This window comes from Fundulus heteroclitus, chromosome 11, assembly GCF_011125445.2.
Source record: "Fundulus heteroclitus isolate FHET01 chromosome 11, MU-UCD_Fhet_4.1, whole genome shotgun sequence".
In the NCBI taxonomy this organism is placed as follows: Eukaryota; Metazoa; Chordata; class Actinopteri; order Cyprinodontiformes; family Fundulidae; genus Fundulus; species Fundulus heteroclitus.
Window position 1 is genome coordinate 3,858,067 of NC_046371.1, and position 26,267 is coordinate 3,884,333.

At 39.4% G+C, this 26,267-nt stretch overlaps 2 protein-coding genes across 4 annotated transcripts in view; one reads left to right on the forward strand and one right to left on the reverse strand.

Annotated features, from left to right (window-relative positions):
- Window positions 1–25,956, forward strand: part of LOC105929039 (hepatocyte cell adhesion molecule) — a 30,656-nt gene extending 4,700 nt beyond the window's left edge. Inside the window, exons 1-7 of one of the 2 annotated variants that reach the window (XM_012866637.3) lie at window positions 8,773–9,350; window positions 12,098–12,439; window positions 15,645–15,926; window positions 21,623–21,716; window positions 21,831–21,898; window positions 21,983–22,056; window positions 24,342–25,956. In XM_012866637.3, the coding sequence (XP_012722091.2) occupies window positions 9,266–9,350; window positions 12,098–12,439; window positions 15,645–15,926; window positions 21,623–21,716; window positions 21,831–21,898; window positions 21,983–22,056; window positions 24,342–24,491 (1,095 nt within the window). In that variant the 5' untranslated portion in view covers window positions 8,773–9,265 and the 3' untranslated portion in view covers window positions 24,492–25,956. Of the gene's footprint in view, window positions 1–8,772; window positions 9,351–12,097; window positions 12,440–15,644; window positions 15,927–21,622; window positions 21,717–21,830; window positions 21,899–21,982; window positions 22,057–24,341 lie in introns of those variants that run through there. The other variant, XM_036142745.1, reaches the window with a different exon arrangement.
- Window positions 325–7,856, reverse strand: styxl1 (serine/threonine/tyrosine interacting-like 1). Of its 2 annotated transcripts, none has more exons than XM_036142746.1 (8): window positions 7,495–7,856; window positions 7,316–7,377; window positions 6,295–6,394; window positions 6,091–6,224; window positions 4,598–4,752; window positions 4,418–4,509; window positions 1,892–2,004; window positions 325–711 (listed from the first exon to the last, which is right to left on the reverse strand). In XM_036142746.1, exons 1-8 carry the CDS (start codon window positions 7,595–7,597, stop codon window positions 580–582), a joined length of 891 nt encoding a protein of 296 aa, XP_035998639.1. In that variant the 5' UTR covers window positions 7,598–7,856; the 3' UTR covers window positions 325–579. The 2 variants fall into 2 exon arrangements, with proteins under 2 accessions (XP_035998639.1, XP_035998640.1); XM_036142747.1 differs by having other exon boundaries at window positions 7,499–7,615.
- Window positions 25,957–26,267: the final 311 nt, after the last annotated feature.

Sequence of the window (26,267 nt, forward strand, 5' to 3'; positions counted from 1 at the left end):
GAACTTTGGATGTGAAAGTATCTGATTTCATTATTTGTAAATTCTTGGTGCACAAGTATTTCTGACTTAACAATTTTAGCCAATGTAACACAATGTTTAACAAACCACCCTATTAAAGCTACTTTAAAAACAGGGGTTTTAGAAATATATATTTTTACCTGTGATTTATTTGTTTTCATAAAAAGTAAACAATTATGATCACAGAGACCAAAACAAACAATATCTGGAATTCCAATTAAAAGAGAAAAACAAATACCAAACACAATGTGGATTTAATGGAGTTTTAGTCATAATATCTTTAAATGAACTCCATTTAGCTACTATATTCTGACAGAAATTTTTATTTAGAAGGCATGCAAAACATTTTACATGGTAATTATTTTTTTAAATAATGATGAACTAGCTGGGTTGGTGTGTGTACAAAACGATGTAATTATTACACCTTAGGTGACGCATACTTCCTCATCCAGGGGTTTATTAGGGAAATTTAGCACACAGCCTTTTTTAAAGCAAATGTCCAAGAAATTGGCAAACATGAAATATACACGACAGACTGACTGCAGCATGTTGCATCTTTTGTTAAAATGGAGCTTTTGATAAGTCTGTGTGTTTCCTTCCCAAGGTGTGAAGCTCCCAGTCAGACAGCTGCTGTAGAAACCCTGTGTTGGGCCTCATGGTGGGTTTACATTTCATCATTTGCCACCAGGCCTCCTGAAAAAAGGCAAAGCAACAAAATTAAGAGCCACAATGCATGCAACCTTTCTAAGTTCAAGTGTTTTCTTTTAAAAGAATTTGACATTTTAGAAAAAAACAGCAGTTGCAGGTTCTATTCTCAGAGTAAATCCACGATCTGCGTGTTTTGAGTTAAAGATATGTAGAGATATAATTCAGTTCTGTTCATTTATATCACAACACATTTATTCTCAATGCACATTACAAAAAATTAAGATAAATCCAATTTAGATACAGATCATTAATTAAGAGAGATTCCAATTCAGTTAAGATTAGTTTATTTAAGTTTATAAAATGCTTTCTATGTAACCTGAGTAATTTTTAACCAGAAAAAGAAAAAAAATGGGCTGCATTTCCATAAACATTTACCATTTTTAAAGACAAAAAAACCTTTTTATTTGTTTATTTTTCATTGTTGGTTTCTTTTAACCCCTTAAAGCTGCGAGCCCCCTTTTGAGGGGTTTGAGCTCTTTACCAACAATAACGCACTTCTAGCTGACTAACTGAGACCATCACACACATTTCATATGTCCAGATCTTCATCTGAGACTCCACTACAAAAGTATCTTCCAACTATATAATAGCATCCCACATTTTAAATTGCAAGAATAAATTCAAATTTTCAAAAATTGTCTCAGATTGGGCCAAAATGACACAAGAGCAACAAGGGTCCGTCTGGATTTGTAACAATCTAAACATGTATAACTTCTCAATTGTTCATTGTGTAGACAGAAAAATGGCTACAGATGTAACCAATATGTTGTAGTTACAGTTTATTGTGGTTATTTCCTTCTTTATAGCAAAAGTAAGAAGTTTTGTGTGTAAACATCTGTTTTGTTTAGGTGGAATACATGTTTTTGGGCATTTAAATCTCATTTACTGAGGCCCAGAATAATTTACTCACAGATTTTCACATCCACATCATCCTTCAGGACCTTTATGTTAGCTGATAACAAAATTAGCAGTTTAGGCATTGCGCAAGTTGAGAAATGCCTTATAAAGTATGAGTACCCTCGGGCTTAAGAGAAAATCAAATAAAAATAGCATCCTTTCACATGAATTGATTTGAAACAATTGACAAAACTGTTGATTCTGAATAAAAAATTATAGTTTTTTTGAATGATTAGTGTTGTTGTTGGTCTGAATGAGCCCCACTTGCCTCCAGTGTGTATTTGTAGTGGTGCATGAGGAAGGCGATGGCCACAGCGCTGCAGCGGCTTCTGCCCTGCCTGGAAACTATCAGGACACGAGATCCGACATTTGTGTGAGAACCTGAACAACACAGGCAGAAACAGAGAGCTGCGTTTCTCACTGTAATTTAGACAAAAATAAATAAAATAGCCTGAAGGTCGGTGATCTGACGGAAAACAATCATGTCCCTGACCAATAACTCAAATCAAATTTGGATTATTAAACTAGAAATGCACTGAAGTCCAAGTAAATTATTTCAAATTGAATTCCCTATAATTATCTACACATTTATAGACAACTAGTGAAGCCTAACTTAAGTACAAACATAAAAATGTGCAAAAGGCCATCAGATTTGGACTCCAGGGGGCAGAATGCAACCAGAGCAATGAAGTGAAACACATTTAATACTTTGGAAAACACCTTAATCCAGCTTTATTCTCAGTTTAAACTCTTAATAACACAAAGCTGCGTCTACTCAACCTCTTACTGCAGTCATGTGATGTTATGACATATTTTAATTTAAAGAGAATAATTAAATGAGAGTAATGGAAATCCTTTAACTGAGGAAAAACATTCAGATCTGCTGCTTTATAACTCAAACATCATTTAATGACCCGATTGGTTCTGTTTCAGTAATGCTTCATTATTCCGGTCGGATGAACAATAAGAATAACATTAAGAGTCCACTGGAGGCCAAAGTTAAAATCCACAACTCTCCTTATACTTATAAAAACACTAATTGTGAATACTAAATTACAACGCCTTTGCAAAAGTATTCATACCCCTACAGTTTCACACATTCTGTCATAACACAGCAACAAATGTCAATGTATTTTTTTCTTTTTAAGGATTTTATTTGATGAGGCTTTTACGAATGTGGCTCAAATTATACAATTTTCTTTGCTTTGACACTCATAAAAAAAATTAAACAGCCAAACAGAGTTCTAATTTAACCTCAGTAGAAATGCAGCGGTTCTGTTTCTGGCATTTCACAAATTCCTTAATGGAGCAACGGCGAGAAGAAAGACGTTGTTGCAAAAAGCCGTAAGAAACCTGGCTTGCATTTTGCCAGAAGCCATGTGGAGGATGCAATAAACATGAGCAAGAAGTTGCTCTGATGGGAAGATTGAACTTTATGACCTTCAAGCAGTATGTGATGTAAAATAAATGCAGCACATTATCCTGACCATGGCATTGTGGCGGTGGCAGCGTCATGCTGCGGGGGGGGGAGATGGTGGAGGGGAGTAACTAGAGGAGCTGGTAGCGAGCCTGTTAGAGGCGAAGGACTTGAGAGTGAGGAGGAGGTTCACCTTCCAGCATCTTTTCTCAAAGATGACTGAGCAACATGTTCCAGCTGTGCAGCGCTGCTAGAGACAAACCTTTCAGTTGGAACTATAGTAAAAAGGTTTTTCTACAAAGTACAGACTTGGGAGGAACTGAATCCAACAGCGAGCCACGCTTTCAGATTTTATTTTTGTATTAAAATATCTCAAACTATCTGTAATTTTTCGTCTGCTTTACAATTACTACAAAGAATTGGCATAACCACTCCATGACACCAGGTTTAAGATCTTTGTCCACAAAAATGTGGTTTATCTTTTCCACATTTAGGACCAATAGATAACCTCAGAATTAATATTTAACCTTTGGGTGCCAATTAACATTTCAATTCAATGAAATTTTATTTATATACTGCCAATCACAACACATGTCATCTCAAGTCTCTTTCCAAAGTCAGACTCCATCAGATCCTCCAGGTTGGTGAGAAAGTTTCCTCTCTAAGGAAACCCAGCAGGTTGCATCAAGTCTCTCCAAGCAGCATTCACTCCTCCTGAAAGAGCGTAGAGCCACAGTGGACAGTCGTCTGCATTGTTGATGGCTTTGCAGCAATCCCTCATACTGAGCATGCATGAAGCGACAGTGGAGAGGAAAACTCCCCTTTAACAGGGAGGAGAACCTCCAGCAGAACCAGAGCCAGGCTCAGTGTGAACGCTCATCTGCCTCCAGCCACTGGGGCTTAGAGAAGACAGAGCAGAGACACAGAAAGCTCAGAAGCTCACATTGACCCAGGAGTACTTTCTATGTTAGAGAAGACAGAGCAGAGACACAGAAAGCACAGAAGCTCACATTGACCCAGGAGTACTTTCTATGTTAGATGGTAATAGAGGATGATCTGCATCCCCTGATGATGTCACAGCTAACAGAACGCCAGACCAGGTGTACCTTCTATGAAGAGAAAAATGACAGAGAACAAAAAGTTAAAAGCTGAAATAACAACAAACAATGCAAATTGGAGAGCAGTAGGAGAACTCAGCAGAGTGAGAGAAATAGACCCTGATGTCCTCCAGCAGCCTAAGCCTATAGCAGCATAACTATAGAGGTAGCTCAGGGTAAGATAAGCCATAGGATAGAATGCATAGAAGCATTTCTGCTCGCTATGAAGACAACACTATTTAACTTCAACTTGTTACGCAATAATGGGGTGAGTACTCACTAATAAAGCCACATATGGTTTGGAAGTTTGAATATAAATCCGACTCCACCTCGTCAGCCACTGGGATGTTAAGGATCGTCTGCGTCCCAGATCTAGAAGTTAACAAATATGTTTATTGAAAAAATGAAAAGCAATCTGGAAAAGGAATTTGACTTGTTTGCATATTTGATCCCGTCTTACTCTACAGAGTCACTCTGAGTGAAATGTGAGATGCTGACTGTGGCGCTGATTTTCAGGTCCTTCAGGGTGTTTGCGTCCTGACTTTGATTCTGGTCTCCCATATACAGCAGTCCCACTATAATCTCCACTGGATACATCTTCAGGTTTTCAAGCTCCTGCGATCAGTCCACGCGAAATAATTGACTGTAAAAGACTGGATCAGCTGAAATACCATCATTTCTCATTTCAAAAGAGACCAAAACACCAAAAACAAATTTTTGTTTTAATTCTGGGATATTTTAGTGGTTAAATCTGCACAGTCATGAACCACATCCATGTGCTGCTCAACATTTAACAGATAGGTGTGTTCTTATATATCTTAGATTTAAGTATTTGTAATTAGTGTTGATTATTCCATACATCCATATTCTTTCTGTGCAGGGTCGTGCTGCCTATCTCCAGCAGTCAGTGGGTAAGAGACCGGGTAGTATTTAGCTGCTTTTAGTTGTTATTTAGCTGCTTTTTAGCTGTTATTTGGGTGCTTTTAGCTGTTATTTAGCTGTATTGATCTGATTCAGCTGTATTGGACAAGAGATGCCTCTGAAAGTTGCAGGACAGTCACTCTCCAACTCTGGAGTCGGCAGCCCTGGTGGACATGGTGTACTAGGGCTGACCAAAAATAATATTGCAATATTTTTAGGCTGAATTTCAATACATACTTTTTTTTCTCTCTCTTTTTCTCTTCAATACGTAATTATAAAAACACATCTCTGATTTAAAGCTTTATCCCAAATGTCTTAAGGGCACATTTTTTTTTAACAAAGATGAATATGAGAAATAGCTGAAAAATAACCTGCTTGAATGCATGACCATCTCAATATAAACGATATCGTCTCATCTTGTATCTCTTTTTAAAAATTCTTGATATTTTTTAAATCTCAATATACTGCCCAGCTCTACTATGTACAAGGACCTGCAAAAGTATTCATACCCCTTTGACTTTTTTCACATTTTGTCATATAAACAGGAGCTTCAGGGTATTCTATTGGGATTTTATGTAAAAGATCACCATGAAGTAGTGCATAATATGGAGTGAAAGGAAAATTATGAATTGTTCAGTATATTTCTTTTAATTAAAGTAAGCCTGAATGCATATTTAATAAGGGTCGATGCTGTGTAGATCCTCCTTTCATTGGAGTTACAGCTGCAAGGTTTTGGCGTATGTTTCTACCAGCTTTTCACATCTAGAAACTGAATTTATGGCCCAATCTTCTCTGCGAAATAGCACAACGTTGATCAGATTGGATGGAGAGCATCAACAGATTCTCCATTAGATTTAGCTGTGCTTTTAAAATACGTCAGGTGACTTACAAAGCTAATTGATTGCACATAATTTTATATTGGGAAGTTAGAATAAGGGTTAAATAGAAATACCTTTTATAAATGATTATACATCTGGACTGAAAAGATACTGAAACGGATTCTGAATGAAAGATGCTTGTGTTGAGTTTTACCGTGATGGTGTATTGGATCTTCTCCGTCCGTAAAAACGGGTACAGAGCAGAGAACCTCCTGTAGCCTCCTTTCAGTATTTGAACTGGACAGAAGCTGGATTTTGCGAGCGACTGGGCGCAGTCGGCTGCCCTTCCTAAAATCCCAGGGAACGCGATTAATATCTGTGGCTGTTTGTGGAAAAGGCTTCAGAGCCAAAGACGTACCTTCTTCCTGCAAACAGCTCGTGACGCTGTCATAGACCACAATGTGCCGCATGCTGCCAACCTCCACCGCATCTGGCAAGTAGCACGACCCGTCTGCCTCCTGCAGACATTTACCAGTTTGTCAGGTGGAAGAAAGGCTCATTAGATTCAGAGGGGGTCTCCGGATGTAAACTGTGAGCGAGGAGCAAAGGCAGCTTTATCCACATTTACTTCTTTAGATACATCAATTACACCGTTGGTAAAAAAAAAAAAAAAGGTACAAAGTTCATGGTCTGACTAAAAATTAGATTGATGATGTAAGGAAATGTAAAGTTAGATTGCATGTTTGCTGAGGTGGATACCTTTGGTTTAGTTGAGTTACGTTTTCAGCGCACCCAAAGATGTGTAAAAACATCCGTTAAGATAGATGAATATTTTACTCCAGCAGCATCATCTGAAACTAAAAACATTTGAGCAAACTGGATGTTTAACTGGAGCAGATTGATGCAACCTCTGTTAGTCTTCTCTTACGGCTGAAGCACAGCCCATCTAGACCAGGGGCCTGCAACTGTGTGGCTTTGGTGAAAAAATTGTAAATTAATTGAGCAATTTTTTTTAAATATCTTTTTTTTTCATGCAACACAGGCATAACATTTCTACAAATAATGACAATATAGTGTAATAAATGTCATTAAAAAAACTATTAAATGTCCCTTTGAAGAAAATCCATTAAATCTAACAACAAAAATGCAATTATTGTTCTCTAAATTAGAAAATCTAAACATGTTTCCTGTGTTTGATAAGAGTTGTGTGACTTCTGCAGCTCTGAACAAGGTTTTATGTAGCTGGTAAAGTCAAAAATAGTTCCTAGGGCTTGTAAAGATGGCTGAGGGAAGCGAAGATTCCAGCAACGCTTGAAGTCCCAGGAAGCAACTTTAATTGCTGACCAACACGTTTTGGGTGGAGGCCTTCATCAGACAACAACATTTGGTGATTTACAGGCAGGGAGTCAGATAGATGGATAGAGACCTGATTTTCATACCATTCTCACATTCCTGGCTGTTATGATATGACCTGTGTAGTAGTCCTGGATTTCCTGGGCATCTGTAAAAGAAAAGAAACAGAAAGAGTCCCTTATAACAGAGACTTCAACAAAGCCGCCAGCCTTTTATAACCAGAATAAAAGAAAAAGCCCTTAAAAAAAAGACGGCAAACTCTCACCAACCAGACAGAGGTAGTTGATCTCCGCCAGCCTCGGCACACGGCGCCGCTGGTTGAGGAGGTTGAAGAGTTCAATAGGCTCACACAGGATGATGTCGGCCATGACAGCCAGGAGGGCAGGGAAGCAGTCAGAACCAAACCCAGCAGTCAGAACCAAACCTAGCAGTCAGAACCAAGCCTAGCAGTCAGAACCAAGCCCAGCAATCAGAACCAAACCCAGCAGTCAGAACCAAACCTAGCAGTCAGAACCAAACCCAGCAATCAGAACCAAACCCAGCAGTCAGAACCAAACCCAGCAGTCAGAACTGAGCCCAGCAGTCAGAACCAAGTCCAGCAATCAGAACCAAACCCAGCAGTCAGAACCAAGCCTAGCAGTCAGAACCAAGCCCAGCAATCAGAACCAAACCCAGCAGTCAGAACCAAGTCCAGCAATCAGAACCAAGTCCAGCAGTCAGAACCAAGTCCAGCAGTCAGAACCAAACCCAGCAGTCAGAACCAAGTCCAGAGAAGGCAGAACACCAGGGAGTGTGCAGGATGGCTTCCAGTGGCAGTTAGTTTGGTTTGATTGCTGCCTGTTGCTAAGCAATGCAGAGCTCCCTCTGATTGGCTGCTGGTGATGATGTAACCTTAAAGTGACCACGTCTTGTTTACATGAGTAAAAGGTTTAACTTCTATTAACTGTATCGCTTTTTCTCTAACTATCATTCTCAGGTCTCATGCAGTTTTCCTCCAGGTTGATCCTGGATGTTCTCGCTAAAGTAAAAACCGTCACGGATAATAACCACACAGGAACTTACTAAGCTAACTAACCCTTTAAATAAGAGCCTCGGCCTGCACAATTAGTGGAGGCCCTTGCGTGAACGGGGTTCTCCTGTTTCAACGCCCAGCAGACCACCATTACCATGACAAAACTGGTGCTTTAAAAAGGACATAATCTTAAAGGGAACCACATTACTTGATGATTTATATGCACCTATCTATTGACTGTTCCCTTTTTCTTTAAATTACATAATCCGGCCCAATTTCAGCTGCTGAACTTTCCTGAATTGTAACATTAACGAACAAAACACCCTGATGGAAAAAGGAAGAAGACAGCAGACATAAACACATCGCTGCCTTCAGCTTTGCCTATCGCAAAGTTTTGATCTGAGTCACAAATCTTCAAAACAAAGGCTACAGACGCGTCTTTACAGCAACACGGGCTCATAAAACCACAGAAAACACATAAAAAAAAAACCAGATATCCCCTCAAATGGGCCCACTTCTTTTAACCGTGCCAGAATGTGACCCCCAAAGAGAGAAGCTAAACATGCAGTTCACGATGACGAGCTAATAATTGAATTATGCAAATCATCAATGTTGGTTTTCTATTCCTCTGCTACAGCTAACTGTAAATTTAGAGATGCATTTTTGTTAGGGATGCTGGGCTTTAAGTGCGACCTCTTACCATTAAATGGACCCAACACGTTCCAGTCAGAGCAGTCAAATGCAGTCCATAGGACATAAAAGCAGCTTTATTTTCATATTACAAGGCCAGCTGAGCCCTGAAGACAGAGATGCACGCTCACACACACACACACACACACACACACACACACACACACACACACACACACACACACACAGTTGTGTCGCTGCTCATACAGTAGCTCCTCAGAACAACTTGTGCTCAGTTCCAGCGCGGCCTGAATGAACGACTGTGTCCTCCGTCCTGCCCAGAGGCACAAATCATGCTGGCAGCCTGTGAGAAAAACAAAGCCTTTTCCTCAAGATGCAGACAGAGAAGGATGCTCATTCCAAAGGCAGAAAGATCTACCACATTTTTTCACTTGTATGTCTCGGCTTCTTAAACCCGGGTGAGTTAAAATGTTCAGCGCTAAACTCATTTATGTATTAAATGCATGCTTATATCGCTTAGTTCTGTTCTGTTGCATGAAAGCAGAGCCAGAGCGCGTTCACCTTCACATCTTTAGCCGAAGCAGCAACTACAGAGGAGGAGTTTTATGGCAGAAGGTAGAAAGGATTGCAAAAAGAGGGATAATTATTTAATTAGTTTGTAATTTTTTTAGTTTGTTAAATTTTAAGTTTGCTGACGACGTTCGGACACGATAAGAAATGCCAACAGGCGTCCAGTTCAGTGCCGCTCCCTCCAGGTTAATTACTTTAAGTCCTCACGGTGTCGGGGGACTGTGTGCATGTTGTTGTTTTCCTCCTCCAGCCTGTACCAGAACCAGTGCCGTCAGATTGTGTGCCATCATGTCCTGCTCACTGAGCTGCTCTGTTTCTGCAGCGCTAGCCTGGTGTCTGGATTGCTCCCCGTGTTCTTTTCATGGACTGCCAAGAGGGAAATCTGAACAGACAAGGCCCACTTTTGTTGCTCCGTGTGGGCCCCATCTCAAAGTCTGACAGCTGTTGCTGTAGGAATGAGGTTCTGGCATACGATCGGGCTCCAGAGTGACACAGCTCCACGGTTCTGTACAGCTTGTGGATGAATCTGGGCGAGCCCGTCTTACTGTTTCTGATCCGGTGATGATTAAACGCCAACCAGAACCCCCTAAAAAGACAATATAACTTAAATTTGAACGGACCAGAAACCTGCCACAACGTGCAAACTAAAGCCCCTGACCCAGGATTTACACTACATAAAACACAGAGTGACTCTTTTGACTGAATAGAGAACTACTGAAAGCAACTTCAGGACTAAAAAAAGCAACTTCTTTTTAATAATTAGTAACTAATTTGTGTTTATTGCATGATATCCTTATACAATGTATAGCGATTTGACCTAAAATTTAATCCTAATTGGAAGATGCAATTAAGATCTTTTTAAAAAAAAAAAGAGCTACTGTATGTCAGCGGTTCAGTTGAAAAAGAGAAGCTCACACATCAATTATTGAATAAAAATGTATGAATTTCAGGTGGTTATATTTGTTTAGATTCATGATTGCGCTGCAAAAACTGAACTAAAAATAAGAGACGTTTTCTTGAAATGAGTGTATTTGTCCTTGATTTGAGCAGGTAAATAATCTTATCTGCCAATGGAATGAGTAATTTTACCCCTAGAATAAGATAATTATATAAATAGTACTTGAAATAAGATGATGGAGATGAGTTGCTCCTGTTTTAAGTGCAAAAATCTTATTCCACTGGCAGATAATCCTGTTTACCTGCTGAAATCAAGGATAAATACACTAATTTCAAGAAATGTTCACTTATTTTTAGTTCTGTTTTTGCAGTGTGTTGCTTACAGCTTATTAAAAACCAAAAACCGTTTCCTTCAAAATCTACATATCACACAAGGCTAATAAATTATGTTCCCTATAATTATAATGAGACCAAACTGTGTTATATAATTACAGGGAAGGCTGCTGACTTGATGTTGTCCAGCAGACAGGCATGTCAGTGGAAAGTTTAGTGGAAGGAAAAACTGTGGTAATAAATTAATGGTGCACAAGCAACAGGGATAGCACAGCCTGGAGGTGATTGAAAAACCAACATCTGTTTAGATTGTAGGAGATTTGCCAGATGTGGACTACAGCTGGAGTTTGAGACCATCGCACATGAACGTCTCCATGACCAGGACTACAGCTGTCACACTTCTTGTCAGTCTTTTGTGTCTTTCCAGTAGAACCAAGATTTCCGTACAAAAAATTTTTTTTTGTCTTTTGTGACAAACATCCGTGATAAATATAAATCCTTAAAACGCGTCACTCTGTGGTATAAAAACATGGCTTGATTCCCTGAACTGAACCGAAATAAATAAACTTTCTGAACCAGAATCAGAATCAGAATCAAGTTTAAGTAGGTTTGCACTTGCAAGGAATTTGACTTGGTGTTGATGGTGCAGACAAAAAATGAAAATAAAAATACAATAAAATAAAATGTATATATATACAGAATCTATATGCACTCAGTAAACTCAGTTTCTAACGTTCTTCTTGTTTATTGACGTGTGCCTGTGTTTGTTTGGTGACGGGGTCGACTAAATGGAGATTAGTTGCTTTATGTAATGATCGTTTTTACTAATTATTTATTTTAATACAATTTTTTTTGGTTCTATACTAATACAGAATGTTTTTCTGCATAATGTTTCGAATGACCACACCCTCTTTTATTTATAGCGATCTTTAAAATAACAACAGATGAAACAGAAAGCTGCAGATGACAGGAAACCGTAGACATGTATGAAAAGAAGCTAAACCGGTGAAAATCTAATGCTGCAGCCTCTTCTCAGTACACATGTATGTATGTATGTACAAATGTATACAATGTATATGCACATATATACGCGTAGGTACGTATGTATGTAGGCGCATAGATATATGTATATATATAAGTATATATATATATATATATGTTCATATATATATAGACCACTATGAATGTAAATAAGACACCATATGCCCATTCCTATATCCTTTTTTTGTATTTTTTGGTATTCTTTTTGATCCATTGTATATATGAAGATTCACTGTATATAACTGAATGCACCTTCCCTACTCTGCACCTTCTTGTATGAGCCGTTGTGACGAGTGAATTTCTCCATTGTGAGATCAATAAAGACTATGTTATCTTATCTTATCTTCTCCGTGCCGTTCTGCAGGCGAGGTGCAGGCGGTCAACATGACCATCCCCAACACGCTGATCAGGGGCGCCGTGGGAGGCGAGGCCCTTCTGTCGGTTCGCTACAGCAGCATCAGCCTCGACCTGCCCGTCATCAAGTGGCAGCTCCAGAGGGAAAAGGCGGTCACCGTGGTCCAGTCCGTCGGCACCAACATCATTGGGACCCTACGGCCCGAGTATCAAGACCGCATCCTGGTGTTTGAGAACGGGACCCTGCTTCTCCACAACCTCAGGCTCTCTGATGATGGGACTTATGAGGTGGAGATCTCCATCACTGATGATATTTTTACTGGAGAGGGCAGCATCACCCTCACCGTGGACGGTAGGATCATCAAAAGCTTCTCTTTTACAATCTGTAAAGAAATAGTCAAGGATATTTTAAACCATCCAGTTGTCTCTGCTTCACCCTGGACCAGGAAGCAAAGCTAGAGATCACTTATTCAGGTTTTACACTGCAAAAATGAATCTAAAAATAAGTCAAATTTTCTTAAAGTTAGTGTATTTATCCTTGATTTGAGTAGGTAAAATGGATTATCTGCCAATTGAATGAGTAGTTTGACCCCTAAAATAAGATAATTAGACATCCTGCACTTGAAATAAGAAGATGGAGATGAATTGTTCCTATTTTAAGTACAAAAATCTTATTCCATTGGCAAATAGTCTTATTTGCCTGCTCAAAACAACAACAAATACACTCATTTTAAGAATATTTTACTTATTTCTAGTTCTGTTTTTGCAGTGTACCGTTACTATTGAAGTCATGCACTGCAAATACGGAATTAAAAATAAGTGAAATTGTCTTGAAATGAGTGTACTTGCCCTTGATTTGAGCATGTAAATAGGATTACCTCCCAATGGAACACGATTGTTGCACCTAAAATAGGAACAACTCATCTCCATTAACTTATTTCAAGTGCATTATATTTAATTATCTTATTCTAGGGGTAACATTTTTCATCCCATTGGCAGATAAGATTATTTACCTGCTCAAATCAAGGACAAATACACTAATGTGAAGTAAATTTCCCTTTTTTTAGTTCTGTTTTTGCAGTGTGGGAAAAACTGAAAAAACTCTGGCTGATCTAAGAGGAAACTAAATGCCAGATGCTGCTAATCAAATGAGAATCAGTTTCAAATTTGCCCTTGAATGAACCACCAGACATCTCAGCATCATGTCCAGAGAAAGATAAACCCATCATGGTCAGCAAACGCCTCGTTTCAGCTTCAAACTCTCAATATTAACGAGTGAAATGTGAGCCGGTCTGAACTGAGCAGAAAGCAGGAGAATGGTCCCAAACAGCTGCAGAATTTAAACACATTGGTAGAAATAGAAAAAAATTGAGTTACTGGAGCGACCCAGTTAAAGTCTGGATCTCATCCTGATTAAATTGCTTTGAAGGAACATTTTTCACCCCACTTCCTATTTTACAGGATGTGATGTTTTTATAACCATAATTTGTGTGCATGTCTGCTGTGTGTTGTTGATGCCAGCGACGTCTGCTGACATTAAGAGTATCTTTGCTCCCCTTGCAGGAACTCTTACTGATTTAGAATCACAACAAATCTGACCAGCATAGGTGTGTAGGAGAGAAAAATGCTCCTGTTGGGAAAAAAAAGCAGAGATGTTTAGAAATAAAACCATCCCCAATGATTCTTCTGTCGAGGATATTAGACTTAATAGTTTCTGTAAAGTACCTTTAAGCTGCACTGAAACGAGTAGCTGCAGCAAAACAAAACCAGGCTTCTATTTGTATAGAAATTATACATTTTTTTATTTACTTTTTTACTGGGATTGTGTCCAAGCTGAAGGATGCCAAAGCTACAAGTTTATAGACGAAAAAGTTCAGTTGTTGGGTGCATTAACCCCACAATTCAATACAAAAATAAGGCCGAACAGGGTGGAATGGAACTTGATGTAACTTGACGAACCTGAGAACAGGGGCAGAAATGAACGAGTAATTTAGACCAAAGCATTGGAGTTTATATTTAACACAACGGAATGATTTCAATGTGAAAAGAACTGAAAAGCGTTAAATGTCCCGTTTAGGTTTTATTGGTATTTGATATGTTTCAGCTTCGCTATTATTATCCCTCAAACTTCACAAGAAAGTTTATGACTGTCATCACCTGTCAGATCACAGGCGTGGCTGGCTGGACCACAACTGAATGATTTAAAAAAAAAAAAAAGTATGACATGTCCCCTTTAATACCAAGGTCAGAGGCAGCCTTTACCGACAGAGTTAATCACAGCTTTTTATGTTCATTTAAAAATAATTACGAAACATTAACAGCAGACAGAAAGGGTCAGATGTGGACACAAACCTGGTTTGGAGGAATGTCAGAGGAGAAGGAAGAATTTTCTGCTGCTAATAGAGTGTTTAATCAAAGTTGGCTTTTTGCAACCTTACTTAATATACGAAATCCCAAATTATTGAACGGATGTACTGAAATTAAATCTAAAGTTTCCCCTCTCATTTAAAAGCCCTGAACGTCCGCTGAGGTAATTTGCTTTTGTCTCTGGTCTTGATGTAGGAGGGATAAGCAATGCAGGGAATCCGGTGAGTTCACTGGGCTCCATTAATCATGTTTTTTTCACTGAGAAGCTTGTTTCATGCCAGATGGGACAACAATTGCTTCTCCGGATGCATCAATTCAGTAATACCCACAGCGGCAGTCAAATACCAGCAGGTTTTGAAGATGCATTTGCAGAGATTTCTACTACTAAAAAAGGAGACATTTTAAAAATTTGGTTTTAAATGTTATGATAGAGTCTTTGGCACATGCAACAAGACAGTAAATGGGAACACATAGAGCAGGGGCGTCAAACTCATTTCTATATTGGGACACTTTGGCACAATGAAGTCATTAAAAGGGCCGGATGCACGTGTATAGATGAAACTTTTGATTTCATAATTTCATTCCAGTTCACATAGAAAAATTAAAAAAATGCAGTTACATAAAATTAACACCCTTAGACCCAGTTTATACAGTTGATATTTGGGTGAGTTACACTTTAAACTCATCATTCTGCATCACTTTTTATCTTTTTGGACATATTTGTGTTGTTTTAATGCAGGAAAAGTGACATCTAGTGGCAGGAAGCTGTTACTACACAATAAAAAAAATCATCATTCACTACAGGAGGAACAGTTTTAGCCATTTTATACACTTTAAAATGATATATGTCTCTACTTAATGATATAATATGCCTTTGTAGGCTCTTGAAGGCCAGATTCGGTCCGCGGGCCTTGAGTTTGACACATGTGATATAGAGGCTTGAACCCAAAACTTTAGAGTATTTGATTAGGATTTTAGGGGAGCTAATCTTACTTGAGTACAATTATCACTTTTCTTTGTGTCTGAGCTGTAAAACATGGGGCCTAATGGGGACAATAAAGATTCCTTCATCCTTATGGGCAACTCTACCCACCTCTGGGTGAATCAAGCTGTAGTCTTTGGCTTTACTCACGTTTTTATACCTAATCTCAGGAGTGAATGCTGGTGTGTTTGTTCTCGCCCTCACACAGAGCCTATATCCAGGCCTTACATCCACATGGAGGCGTCGTCAGTGCTGGAGCTCAGCGAAAACTTCATCCTCAACTGCTCCCATGAAAACGGCACCAGGACCACGTACAGGTGGCTCAAAGGTGGGAAGCCCCTGGCCAATGAGACGAGGTTCGTGTTGTCACCTGATCAGAAGTGGCTGACCATCGCTCGCGTGCTGATGGCGGATGAGGACATCTACAGCTGCACGGTGGAGAACCCGCTGGGTAGCGTGACGAGCCTGCCGGTCAGGCTGGCTGTGTACAGTAAGTAACCCGGCGCTGGTTTCACTGCAGTTACGCTGCTACGACAGACACGGTGGCATGGCCAGAAGGTGGTTTTGTACAGGTACGCAAGTGCTACGATTTAAAAAACCTTCTGTTTGCACAATTAATCATGCAAGGGATTAAAAAAAGAGACCGACTGACTCTGAGTAGTCAGGAAATATAAAATATTCCAAAAAAAGGTAAAAAAAAAAACCAAAGCAACTGGACTTGTTTTCTGTAGTTGAAGACGTTTCGCTTCCTCTCCAGGAAGCTTTAAGTAATGTGGAGTAACAAGCTTTATACCATTGACAAACAAAGGCCTTGCAATGGCTTAGATAACATGCAAATTCAACCGAAACAGGTCCACCCCTTAGTAATGAGCGGTCGTTATTACCGCCAATCGTCCACATTACTCCAGACTTTTTGTGAGAAAGCTTCCTGGAGAGGAAACGAAACTTCTTCTACTACGGTTAACAAGTCCAGTTGCTTTGTTTTTTACCTTTTTTTGGAATGACCATGACCTGGATGACTGAGAATCTTCACCGAAATATAAAATAGTCTCTCAGAGTTATGCGGCACTCGTAAAATTTATTTGGATTTCATAATTTCATTTCAGTTCACATAGAAATGTAAAAATAGGCCCATTTTCTAAGCAAATAAAGTTGATGTTGGAGTTAGTTACACCTTAAACTCATCATTCTGCATCACTTTTTCTCTTTTTGGAGACATTTCTGGGTTTTGCGTGAAAACTGACATCTAATGGCAGGATGCTGTTACTACACAGTTAAAAAAAATCAACATTTGCTACAGGAGGTAGCAAGTGTTGTAGTCAGGAAATATAAAATAGTCTCTCAGCGGCACTCGTAAAGTTGCCAAGGCACTGGGAGATGATCACAGATCAATCAAACATTTTGTTGAAAGTATCCTCCGTGGTCGCAGGGATTTGTGGAGAGCGAAAGACGAAATCAGATGCCAAAGATTTGAGATGAAACACATGTGAAGATACCCTAAACCTGGTCACTTCCAGTACCGTTGTACACACTTATCCCTGTTGGGGTCATGATGGTTGCTGGTGTCTATCTCCAGCTGTCAATTGGCGAGAGGCGGGGTTCACCCTGCACAGGTCGCCAGTCTATCACAGACACAAACAGGACCTTTCTCACACCTAAGGAGAATTTTAGAGAGGCCAATTAACCTAACAGTCATGTTTTTGGACTGTGGGAGCCAGAGGACCCACACATGCACATGGAGAACATGCAAACTCCATACAGAATGACCCAGGGTGGACTTGAACCCAGAACCTTATTTCTGCAAGGCATCAGCGCTACCCAGTGTGCAGCCATGACCAATAATATAAAACAAAAATAATTACTGAAGACAGAAATGAATCAAAGGTTTTATGCACTGATGAGATGAGAAGGACTATTTATCCTTCCTGCCTGCAGCCACCACTATATACAGCAACTCTGTGAAGGAACCACATAACACGAGTCCCAACAGCGTTTAATTTCCCTCTGGGATTAGTAAAGTATTTCTGAACTGAATTGAATTTACGGACCAGTAGCATGATAAGAAAGGACACCTGCTTGGTGGAGGTGGGATACTAGTATGGGCTGATATTGTTCAAGATGAGCTGCTTTCATGCCAGATCAACTTAGACTTTAACGTTATTGTCATTTTGTATGCAACAAAATTCTGTTGCATACATCTTATGACAATGTAACGAGATTGCAATTGAAATAAAATAACAATACAATATGTAAAGTGCAGCAGTGTTAAGAATGTACAGTGCAGGAGAAAAGCAGTTCTTTTTTTAAAGTGTGCAGAAGAATGTTCAACCATGTTTATAGTGCAAAGATAATGGTGCAAAAAAGGCATTAATTTGAAAAGTTCAAAATAATAATGGTGCAAAAATACAGTAAACGTTCAGTTGTGTACTTTTAAATTTAAATTGATTATAAAAGTTCCGCAACGTTGGCAGTGCAACATGATGCAGAGTCCAGTTTAGAGTTCAACATCAACACTCTGATGGCAACGGGGGAAAAAGTCTGCTGCAGATGCTGCAAGATATCATTGCACCGTCTCTAGATGTCTTATTTCTGTACAGCTGCAAAGCTTCCCTGGCTCATGTAGGGACCCGGTTTCTCTGGATGTTACGCCTGAAATTCTGTGTCAGGACCCGTAAGAAACAAAGATGAGCTTCCTGCTATAACGCGGACTCAAAATTATCTCCTAACCAACAGCCTGCTGGAAGAGCTGCAAGAATAAAGCTGCATATTTCAACGCAAGCATTCATTTTATCCAGGATAATGCTCCATATCCACTGTGTGGTTTTACTCACTGACAACTTGTAGATTCTTCTTTGGGGATTTCCTGGGAGATTGTCCAACCTTTGAGAGGCTGCGGTTGCTGCTGCATAAAACGTGGAGCAGAAAACTGACAGACTCCAAGGCTTTGGGCTAGTACTGAAAAGGAGGATGACTTTATGTTTGAATTACTTTTTAAATGTCAGAAAATGTAATTTATACATTTGAGTTATAGGCGTCACGTTAAAGGTAAAATTGAACAAATGAGATTGGAAAATTATCATTTTATTTAGTTGTGCGGCATTTTTTCACACGGGAAGTTTCTCACATAGAAACTCGGTTTGTTACTTAAACATAAAATCTATAAGCATCCCATAACATTCACATTTATATCCACTTTCCCCCCCACAGCTGAAAAATGAGAGCCTACTCCTTGAAAAGCCAAAACCTCACCTTTAATGTTCGGATCTGAGTTTATAACATTTAGGAATCCCATTTTTCAATAATAAATTCCTTGGAAGTACAACTTGCCACATAATTGCACACATTCAGGAGGAAAATACCTGGAAATCTGAATGAGGGTTTTCAAATCATGATCACAGCCAGCTTTGGAAAGCTTTTGGCGCCCTCCACTGGAAAGGTTGTCGCATTAATCTCCCCTTTTTTTTGGATTAACAAGGACCACACCATGGAGAAGCAGCACTGCAGCTGTCGGTTTGAATCCCACCCTGAGCTCTTTCAGAATAGAGTCTGCATGTTTTCCCTGTGCATGTGTGGGTTCTCTATAGGTACTCCGGCTTCCTCCAACAGGCCAAAAACATGACTCTTAGGTTAACTGGTGTTAATTAGTTAGGTTAATTGGTCTCACTAAATTGGGTGAGTGTGAGCTTGCGTGGTTGTCTGTCCTGTGTCTCTTTACTGCAGGGGTTCCCAAACTTCTCAACCTGCAAACCCCAAAACAACAGCGCCAGTGACAGGCCAGCCCCTTTAGGGTAGCGCCGCATTTTATTGCTTTCTGGAAATTATGAGACTAAAGTTATATAATTGCAAGAGTAAAGAAGTAGTATTACGGGAGCTTATACTTTGGTATCGATTTCACCAATAAGGAAATGCTAAATGCTGAATGCTAAATCTTTTCGGCATTTAACATCAGATTATCCTTCTCAGGACTTTGAACTGATTGTGTGTCTTTATTCTCATGATGTCACAACTTTATTCTTGTAACATTCTTTATTCGTGTACACCTAAAATTATGACTTTATTCTCATAAATTTGAAAAAAAAGAACATTTGTAAAAAAAATTAGTTATTTGCCACAGAAGAGTTTGTTTCCAAAATAAAAAAAACTCAAGCATTTTGAGATGAATTTCACATATTTGTGGAAAAAATTGTGTTCTAATGTCAAAAAGTTGTACATTTTCGAGAAATATTTTTCCATGACTAAATGCATACATTTTCTATAGTAAAACAAGTCTCAGATGTTGTAAAGTCAGAAATTTTGCATCATCATTAGGATAATCTGGATCAACCCCACAAGGTGTCTCCTGACCCCTTTTGTTGTCCTGTGATGGACTGGGGACCTGTCCAGGGTGTACCCTGTCCTCCATCCTGGTGGATTGGGACTACCTGTGCAACCTCTGCAGGGTCCAGGTATCGCCTCATGGTACCAGGAGTGACTCTGACCCTGGTTAGATGTAGTCAAAAGAATTAGGGGGGAAATGTCTGCGACATCCACCTGCAGAAGCATTCCTGTTTTTGAGATCAGATGGAAACACTTTTTCGTGCCAGTAGGTAACTTTACATCAGAGACGAAAAAAATCACATGTGGGTTTCCCCAAGGGTCCATCCTGGGTCCCCTCCTACTAAGTATCTACATGCTCCCTCTAGCTCAGATAATAAAAACAACATCAGCTACCATAACTATGCAGATGACACACAGCTTGAGCTGAATAAATGCTGAGAAGAAATCAATGCATTGATGTGCCAAAATCTTCTACAATTGAATAAAAACAAAACTGCAGTGTTAGAGGAGAGATCAAGAGTTAGCTCACAGCTTCAGTTGCTTCAGCTAGGAACCACTGATCAGGCCTGAAACCTGGGTGTAGTGATGGACTCAGACCTGAACCTCCATCTGAAGACAAAGGGGACCTTCTAGAACCTGGAGAACATTTCCAGGATTAAAGGACTGATGACTCAGCAGGATCTGGAGAAACTAATCCATGTTTATCTTTAGTAGAACTGATCACTGCAACGGTGTTTTCACAGGTCTGCCTAAAAAGTGGATCAGAACGCTGCAGCTGATCCAGAACCTGCTGCCCGCGTCCTCACTAAGACTAAGAACGTAGAGAACATGGACCCGGTTCTGAAGTCCTCACTAAGACTAAGAACATAGAGAACATGGACCCGGTTCTGAAGTCCTTCCACTAAGACTAAGAACGTAGAGAACATGGACCCGGTTCTGAAGTCCTCACTAAGACTAAGAACGTAGAGAACATGGACCCGGTTCTGAAGTCCTTCCACTAAGACTAAGAACGTAGAGAACATGAACCCGGTTCTGAAGTCCTCACTAAGACTAAGAACGTAGAGAACATGGACCCGGTTCTGAAGTCCTCACTAAGACTAAGAACGTAGAGAACATGGACCCGGTTCTGAAGTCCTTCCACTAAGACTAAGAACGTAGAGAACATGGACCTGGTTCTGAAGTCCTCACTAAGACTAAGAACGTAGAGAACATGGACCTGGTTCTGAAGTCCTTCCATGGCTCCCTGGATCTCAGAGAATAGACTTTAAAATCCTTCTGTTAGTCTATAAATCCCTGAAGTAGCACCTAAATCCATCACAGACTTGTTATCAGGGCATCAACCCTCCAGACCACTCAGGTCTTCAGGCTCCAGCCTGCTCTGCAGAACCAGAACCAGAACCAGACATGGAGAAGCAGCATTTAGTTCCTATGCTCCACTGATCTGGAACAAACTCCCAGAAAACTAGAAAAGTGCTGAAAGCCTGAGTTCCTTTATATCAAGATTAAAAACACATTTGTTTAGGACTTTAACTGTTCTAGTTAAACTGTTTTACTGAAACATCATTAGTTCTAGTTTGTAGTCCAACTGTTTTTAAAAGCATTAATATTTGCTTTTAGTTTCCATTTTCCCATGTTTTAATTTGTTTCTACATTTTATTCCAACTTGCTTTTATTCAGTTTTTATTTCCCTATATTTCAATCATATTAACCACTTTGTGTTGTCCTTGTACTGAAATGTGCGTTACAGATAAACTTGCTTTGCCTTGCCTACACAGCATAATATTGACAGATCTAAGGTTAATTACTAACATAGTAAACGAGCTTTACGTGTGTAAATGTGTTTTTTCGTTAACTCTTACGTCCCACCAGGAAGAAGCTCTGTCTACATCATGCTTTCCACTGGGGGGATCTTCATCCTCATCACGCTGGTGACCGTGTGTGCATGCTGGACTCCTTCTAAAAAGTGAGCCTTTACTTTTTAATCATGCATCAACTAAAGCGATGTTACCTTTAAACAGATTCACAATGCAAATATACAACCATTGCATATTTAGCCATGTCTTTTTTTTTATCTAAGGTCAAGACAGAAATCTAAAAAGTCAAGGATTTACGGTCAGTCGCATCACAAACAGCTGAAACACAGAGGTAAATGAATCCTCTTGGAAATTTACTGAAACGCTGAAACAAACTGCGCCGCTGAGTAACAGTCGGACGTGTTTTTCCTTACAGATGACATGCTTCCTGACATCCGGGAGCAAAACGGGATAAAAGCGGTAACTTCCCTTTACGTCCTGCAACAGAAGGTACGACCACTCTGCGTTTATTTCCTGTGCTTAGATTTTAACACGGTAACAACACAGATTCTCTTATTGTGAAATTTTCTTTTTCTGATTTAACAAATAATGAACAAATAACAAAGTATGAAATCCCCCCAAAAACAAAATCTTGCTTTTGTTGCCAATAGAAGCGGCTTTCTAACGAGAATCAAAGCTGCCACAATTTAATGAATAAAAATGTCATGTAAATATTCACAGGTCATAATCAAAAAAAAATAAATACATAAACTAGAAATAATTGTATTAATTTATCTAGATTTGTTAAAATATTATTTATTAAATAACTTACAAATGGAATATAAAATTTAAAATCTGGAGTCTTTATGTGTTTTATTTAAGCTTTTCTAATTGCTTCAATTATATATGATTATAAGATAAGATAGTCTTTATTGATCTCACAATGGAGAAATTCACTCGTCACATCGGCTCATACAAGAAGGTGCAGAGTAGGGAAGGTGCATTCAGTTATATACAGTGAATTTTCATATATACAATGGATCAAAAAGAATACCAAAAAATACAAAAAAGGAGATAGGAATGGGCATATGATGTCTCATTTACATTCTTAGTGGTCTCTCTCTATATATATAAACATATCTATATACTTAAATATATACATATATCTATGCGCCTACATACATACGTACCTACGCGTATATATGTGCATATACATTGTATACATTTGTACATACATACATACATGTGTGCTGACTTATGTTCAGGTGGTGATAGCAGCAGAAGTCAATTGCAATTGCACGGGTTGTAGGACAGTGTATTAAACAGATTATTGCACCTTGGTTATTGCACATTAATTATTACTTATTAATTAATATTAATTGAATGAGATTGAGAACATGGCGCTCAAAAAAATAAATTAAGGGTAAAATAAAATAAATAATGGAATTGTAAATTAAAAATTACAAGTTTGATGTTTATAGCAAGAAGGTCCTGGGTTTGAATCCCGGTCTGGGCTCCTTCTGCATGGAGTCTGCGCGTTCTCTCTGTGTGCATGCCTGGGTTCTCTTACTCAGTGCTCCAGGTTCCTCCCACAGTCCAAAAACACGTCTGTCAGGTTAATTGATTGCTCTAAATTGTACCTTTAGTGACGTGTTAGTGTGTGGATGGTCGTCCTCTGACTACAGGAGAGAGGCACCAGGTTCACCTGTGACCTGGCACAGACAAGCAGTCACTGGACTCAACGGATGGATACATTTGGAGTAAAAACAATTATAATCTCGTGGAAACATGACAGAGATCTTGACAACTCAAACCCGAAACAACAACTTGATGAAATAGCTTTTTGGCTTCATAAATTACTTCTGACGAGACAACGAAATAAGCAGTTCCATAATTATATGTAAATAATTGTTAATCCAATATTTCCTATAACATGTATTTATATATACATTTAAATAACCATTCCGGCATGTTTTACTTGTTTTATTTTGACACCTCTGGGCCTCCCTAGAGTTCATATTACACATCCTCTCTCAGTAAATCCTCTGATCTTCGGCTCAGGTCCAAATCATCTTCCTCTAACATCCTCATTTCTTACTCTGTCCATTTTGGGAAACATCTTCAGCTCCACCTCCTGCCTTTTTGTCAACTTCAACTGTCTTCAATTCAATTCAATTCCATTTTATTTATATAGCGCCAATTCATGAAACATGTCATCTCAAGGCACTTTACAAAGTCAAAATCAATCATATTATACAGATTGGTCAAAAATGTCCCATATAAGGGAACTCCTGGGGAAGCGTAGAGCCACATGGAGAGTTGTCTGCATTGTACATGGCTTTGCTGCAATCCCTCATACTGAGCAAGCATGAAGCGACAGTGGGAAGAAAAACCACCGGCAGAACCGGGCTCAGTATGATCGGTCATCTGCCTTGACCGACTGGGGGTTAGAGAAGACAAAAAAGCACAGAAGCACACATTGATCTAGTAATCTGTTCTACATTAGATGGTAGTAGCGGGTGAGCCGTCTTCTCTGGATGATGTCACAGTTAACAGAACGCCAGACCAGGTGTACCTACTATGAAGAAAAAAAGAGAGAGAACAAAAAGTTATAAGCAGAAATGATGACAAGCAGTGCATAATTGAAGAACAGTAGAACTCGATAGAGTGAGAAAGTCTTGTCTTGTTTAGGCTTGTAAATAATCCTCTGTGAAAGTAAAGTAAAAATGTATATTTAAACACCTTCCACATGATAGAGGTAAAATGGTTTGAACCACTGACCTCTTGTCTTGTAGGATCCCTCCATAGACTCCTCCTCCAGCAACAGCATTGGGTCTCCCTCTGAACTGGACAACCCTCCATCCTACACAACCTACCCAAAGTACACAGATTCTCTTGTCCTGTCGGATGCATCTCCACCCAGCCTGTTCCCAAAGCGTATCTGAAACTTCATGAACTGCTCAACGGGCAAAACGAAGGAGCCGGTCCTTTTGATGCCCGGATTCATGCAAAAGTAACTCGAGTCTTTGTGAACTCAAATTTGTCCCGGATCTGTTGTACAGTGCCTTGCAAAAGTACATTTTGAATTGTTGCAATTAAAAGCCTTCAGGGTGTTTTATTGGGATTTTATGTGACAGACCAACACAAAGCATTGAATAATCATAAAGTGGGAGTAATAACAGCTGCGGGTCTTTTGACGTATTTCTATCAGCTTTTAGAAAGGGCATTGTTTTTCTCATTGATCTTTGCTAAATAACCCAAGCTCAGTCAGATTTATTGTCTGTAAGCATCAATTTACAGGTTTTGCCACAGATCTTCAATGGAATTTAGTGCTGGACTTTGACTAGGCCGTTTTAGCACATGATCTAAACCATTCCATGATCCATAGCTCAACTCTTCTGCAGCATCTGGCAGGTATACTTCCAGGATAGTTGTGTATTTAGCTCCATCCACCCATCTTGCCATCAACTTTTCTGTCCCTGCTGAAGAAATGCTTCCCCACAGCATGATGCTGCCACCACTGTGTGTCACCATGGGGATGGCGTGTTCAGGGTGACCTGTGTGGTATTAGTTAGTTTGGTTTTCTTCTTATCCGACCAAAGGAAATGCTTCGGCTTTCTTTCAACGTTGGCTTTCCTCTTGCCGCTCCTATAAAGACCCGATTTGTGGAGTGTGCAATTAAAATTTGTCCTGCTGACTGATTCTCCCCCCGTACTCCTGTTGGCCTGTCATGTTTTGTATATTGAGAGTAGGACCGACATGCAGTCAGGAACTTGGGAAAAGCATGGGGAAAATTTGATAATTGAAATGGAAAACTTGCACGAGGAGAACAGGATGGGCAGAGTAATGGGTGGAGAACCAGCATTTAATGGAAAAAGAAGAACTTGTATTCAGAGGGAAAGGTGGAGAATGACATCGGATGCAGGTGAGCCAATCAAAACCAAAGAACTGGTGAAAGGTTTATAATTAACTCAAAAGAATCTACAAAGAGTGGAAATATGCTAACACTGGTCTTCAGGATAAACTAAAATATACCAAACAGAACACAAAAATAACTAAGAATCTAAACCTAAAAGAATAAGTGTATATATGGCAACACCTTTCTAACAATACCAAACACAGAGAAATTAACTTTTTTTATGGCAAAAACATTTGAACATAAATAAACAAATAGAAAATGATGAAAACGAACACAAAAGAAAACCGGATGCCAAACATGACAGAGTTCTGGGAGATGTTCAAAGCTTGAGAGATTGTTTTAGAACCTGACCTGCTTTAAACTGGACCCGAACTGTTCGCCTGACTTGTCTGTTGGGTTTCTGTGATGCTGATTGTTCTCTAATGTTCTCTGAAGAACCTCTGAGGCCTTTAGAGAACAGCTACACCCATACCACAGTTACATTACACAAGGGGACTCTGCTTACTAAAAAGGTTGCTCTGTTTTTTTAATGCAACTATTTTCCTTCCATGTCACAATTATGCACTACTTTGTGATGCTCTGTTACAAAACAATCCAAATAAAAAAGATTCAAAGTTTGTGATTGTAATGGAATAAAATGTGAAAAGGTTTAAGGGGAATGAATACTTTTGCTATGCAGATGTTTCTGTCTCCTTTGCATCCTTCAGGTTGACCGTGTTGGTAGTGTTGTGGAAAACTGCAGCAAACACTCCTAAGAGCTATGCTGCAGACAGTGGGAAGACTAAAATTACACATTTCAGCG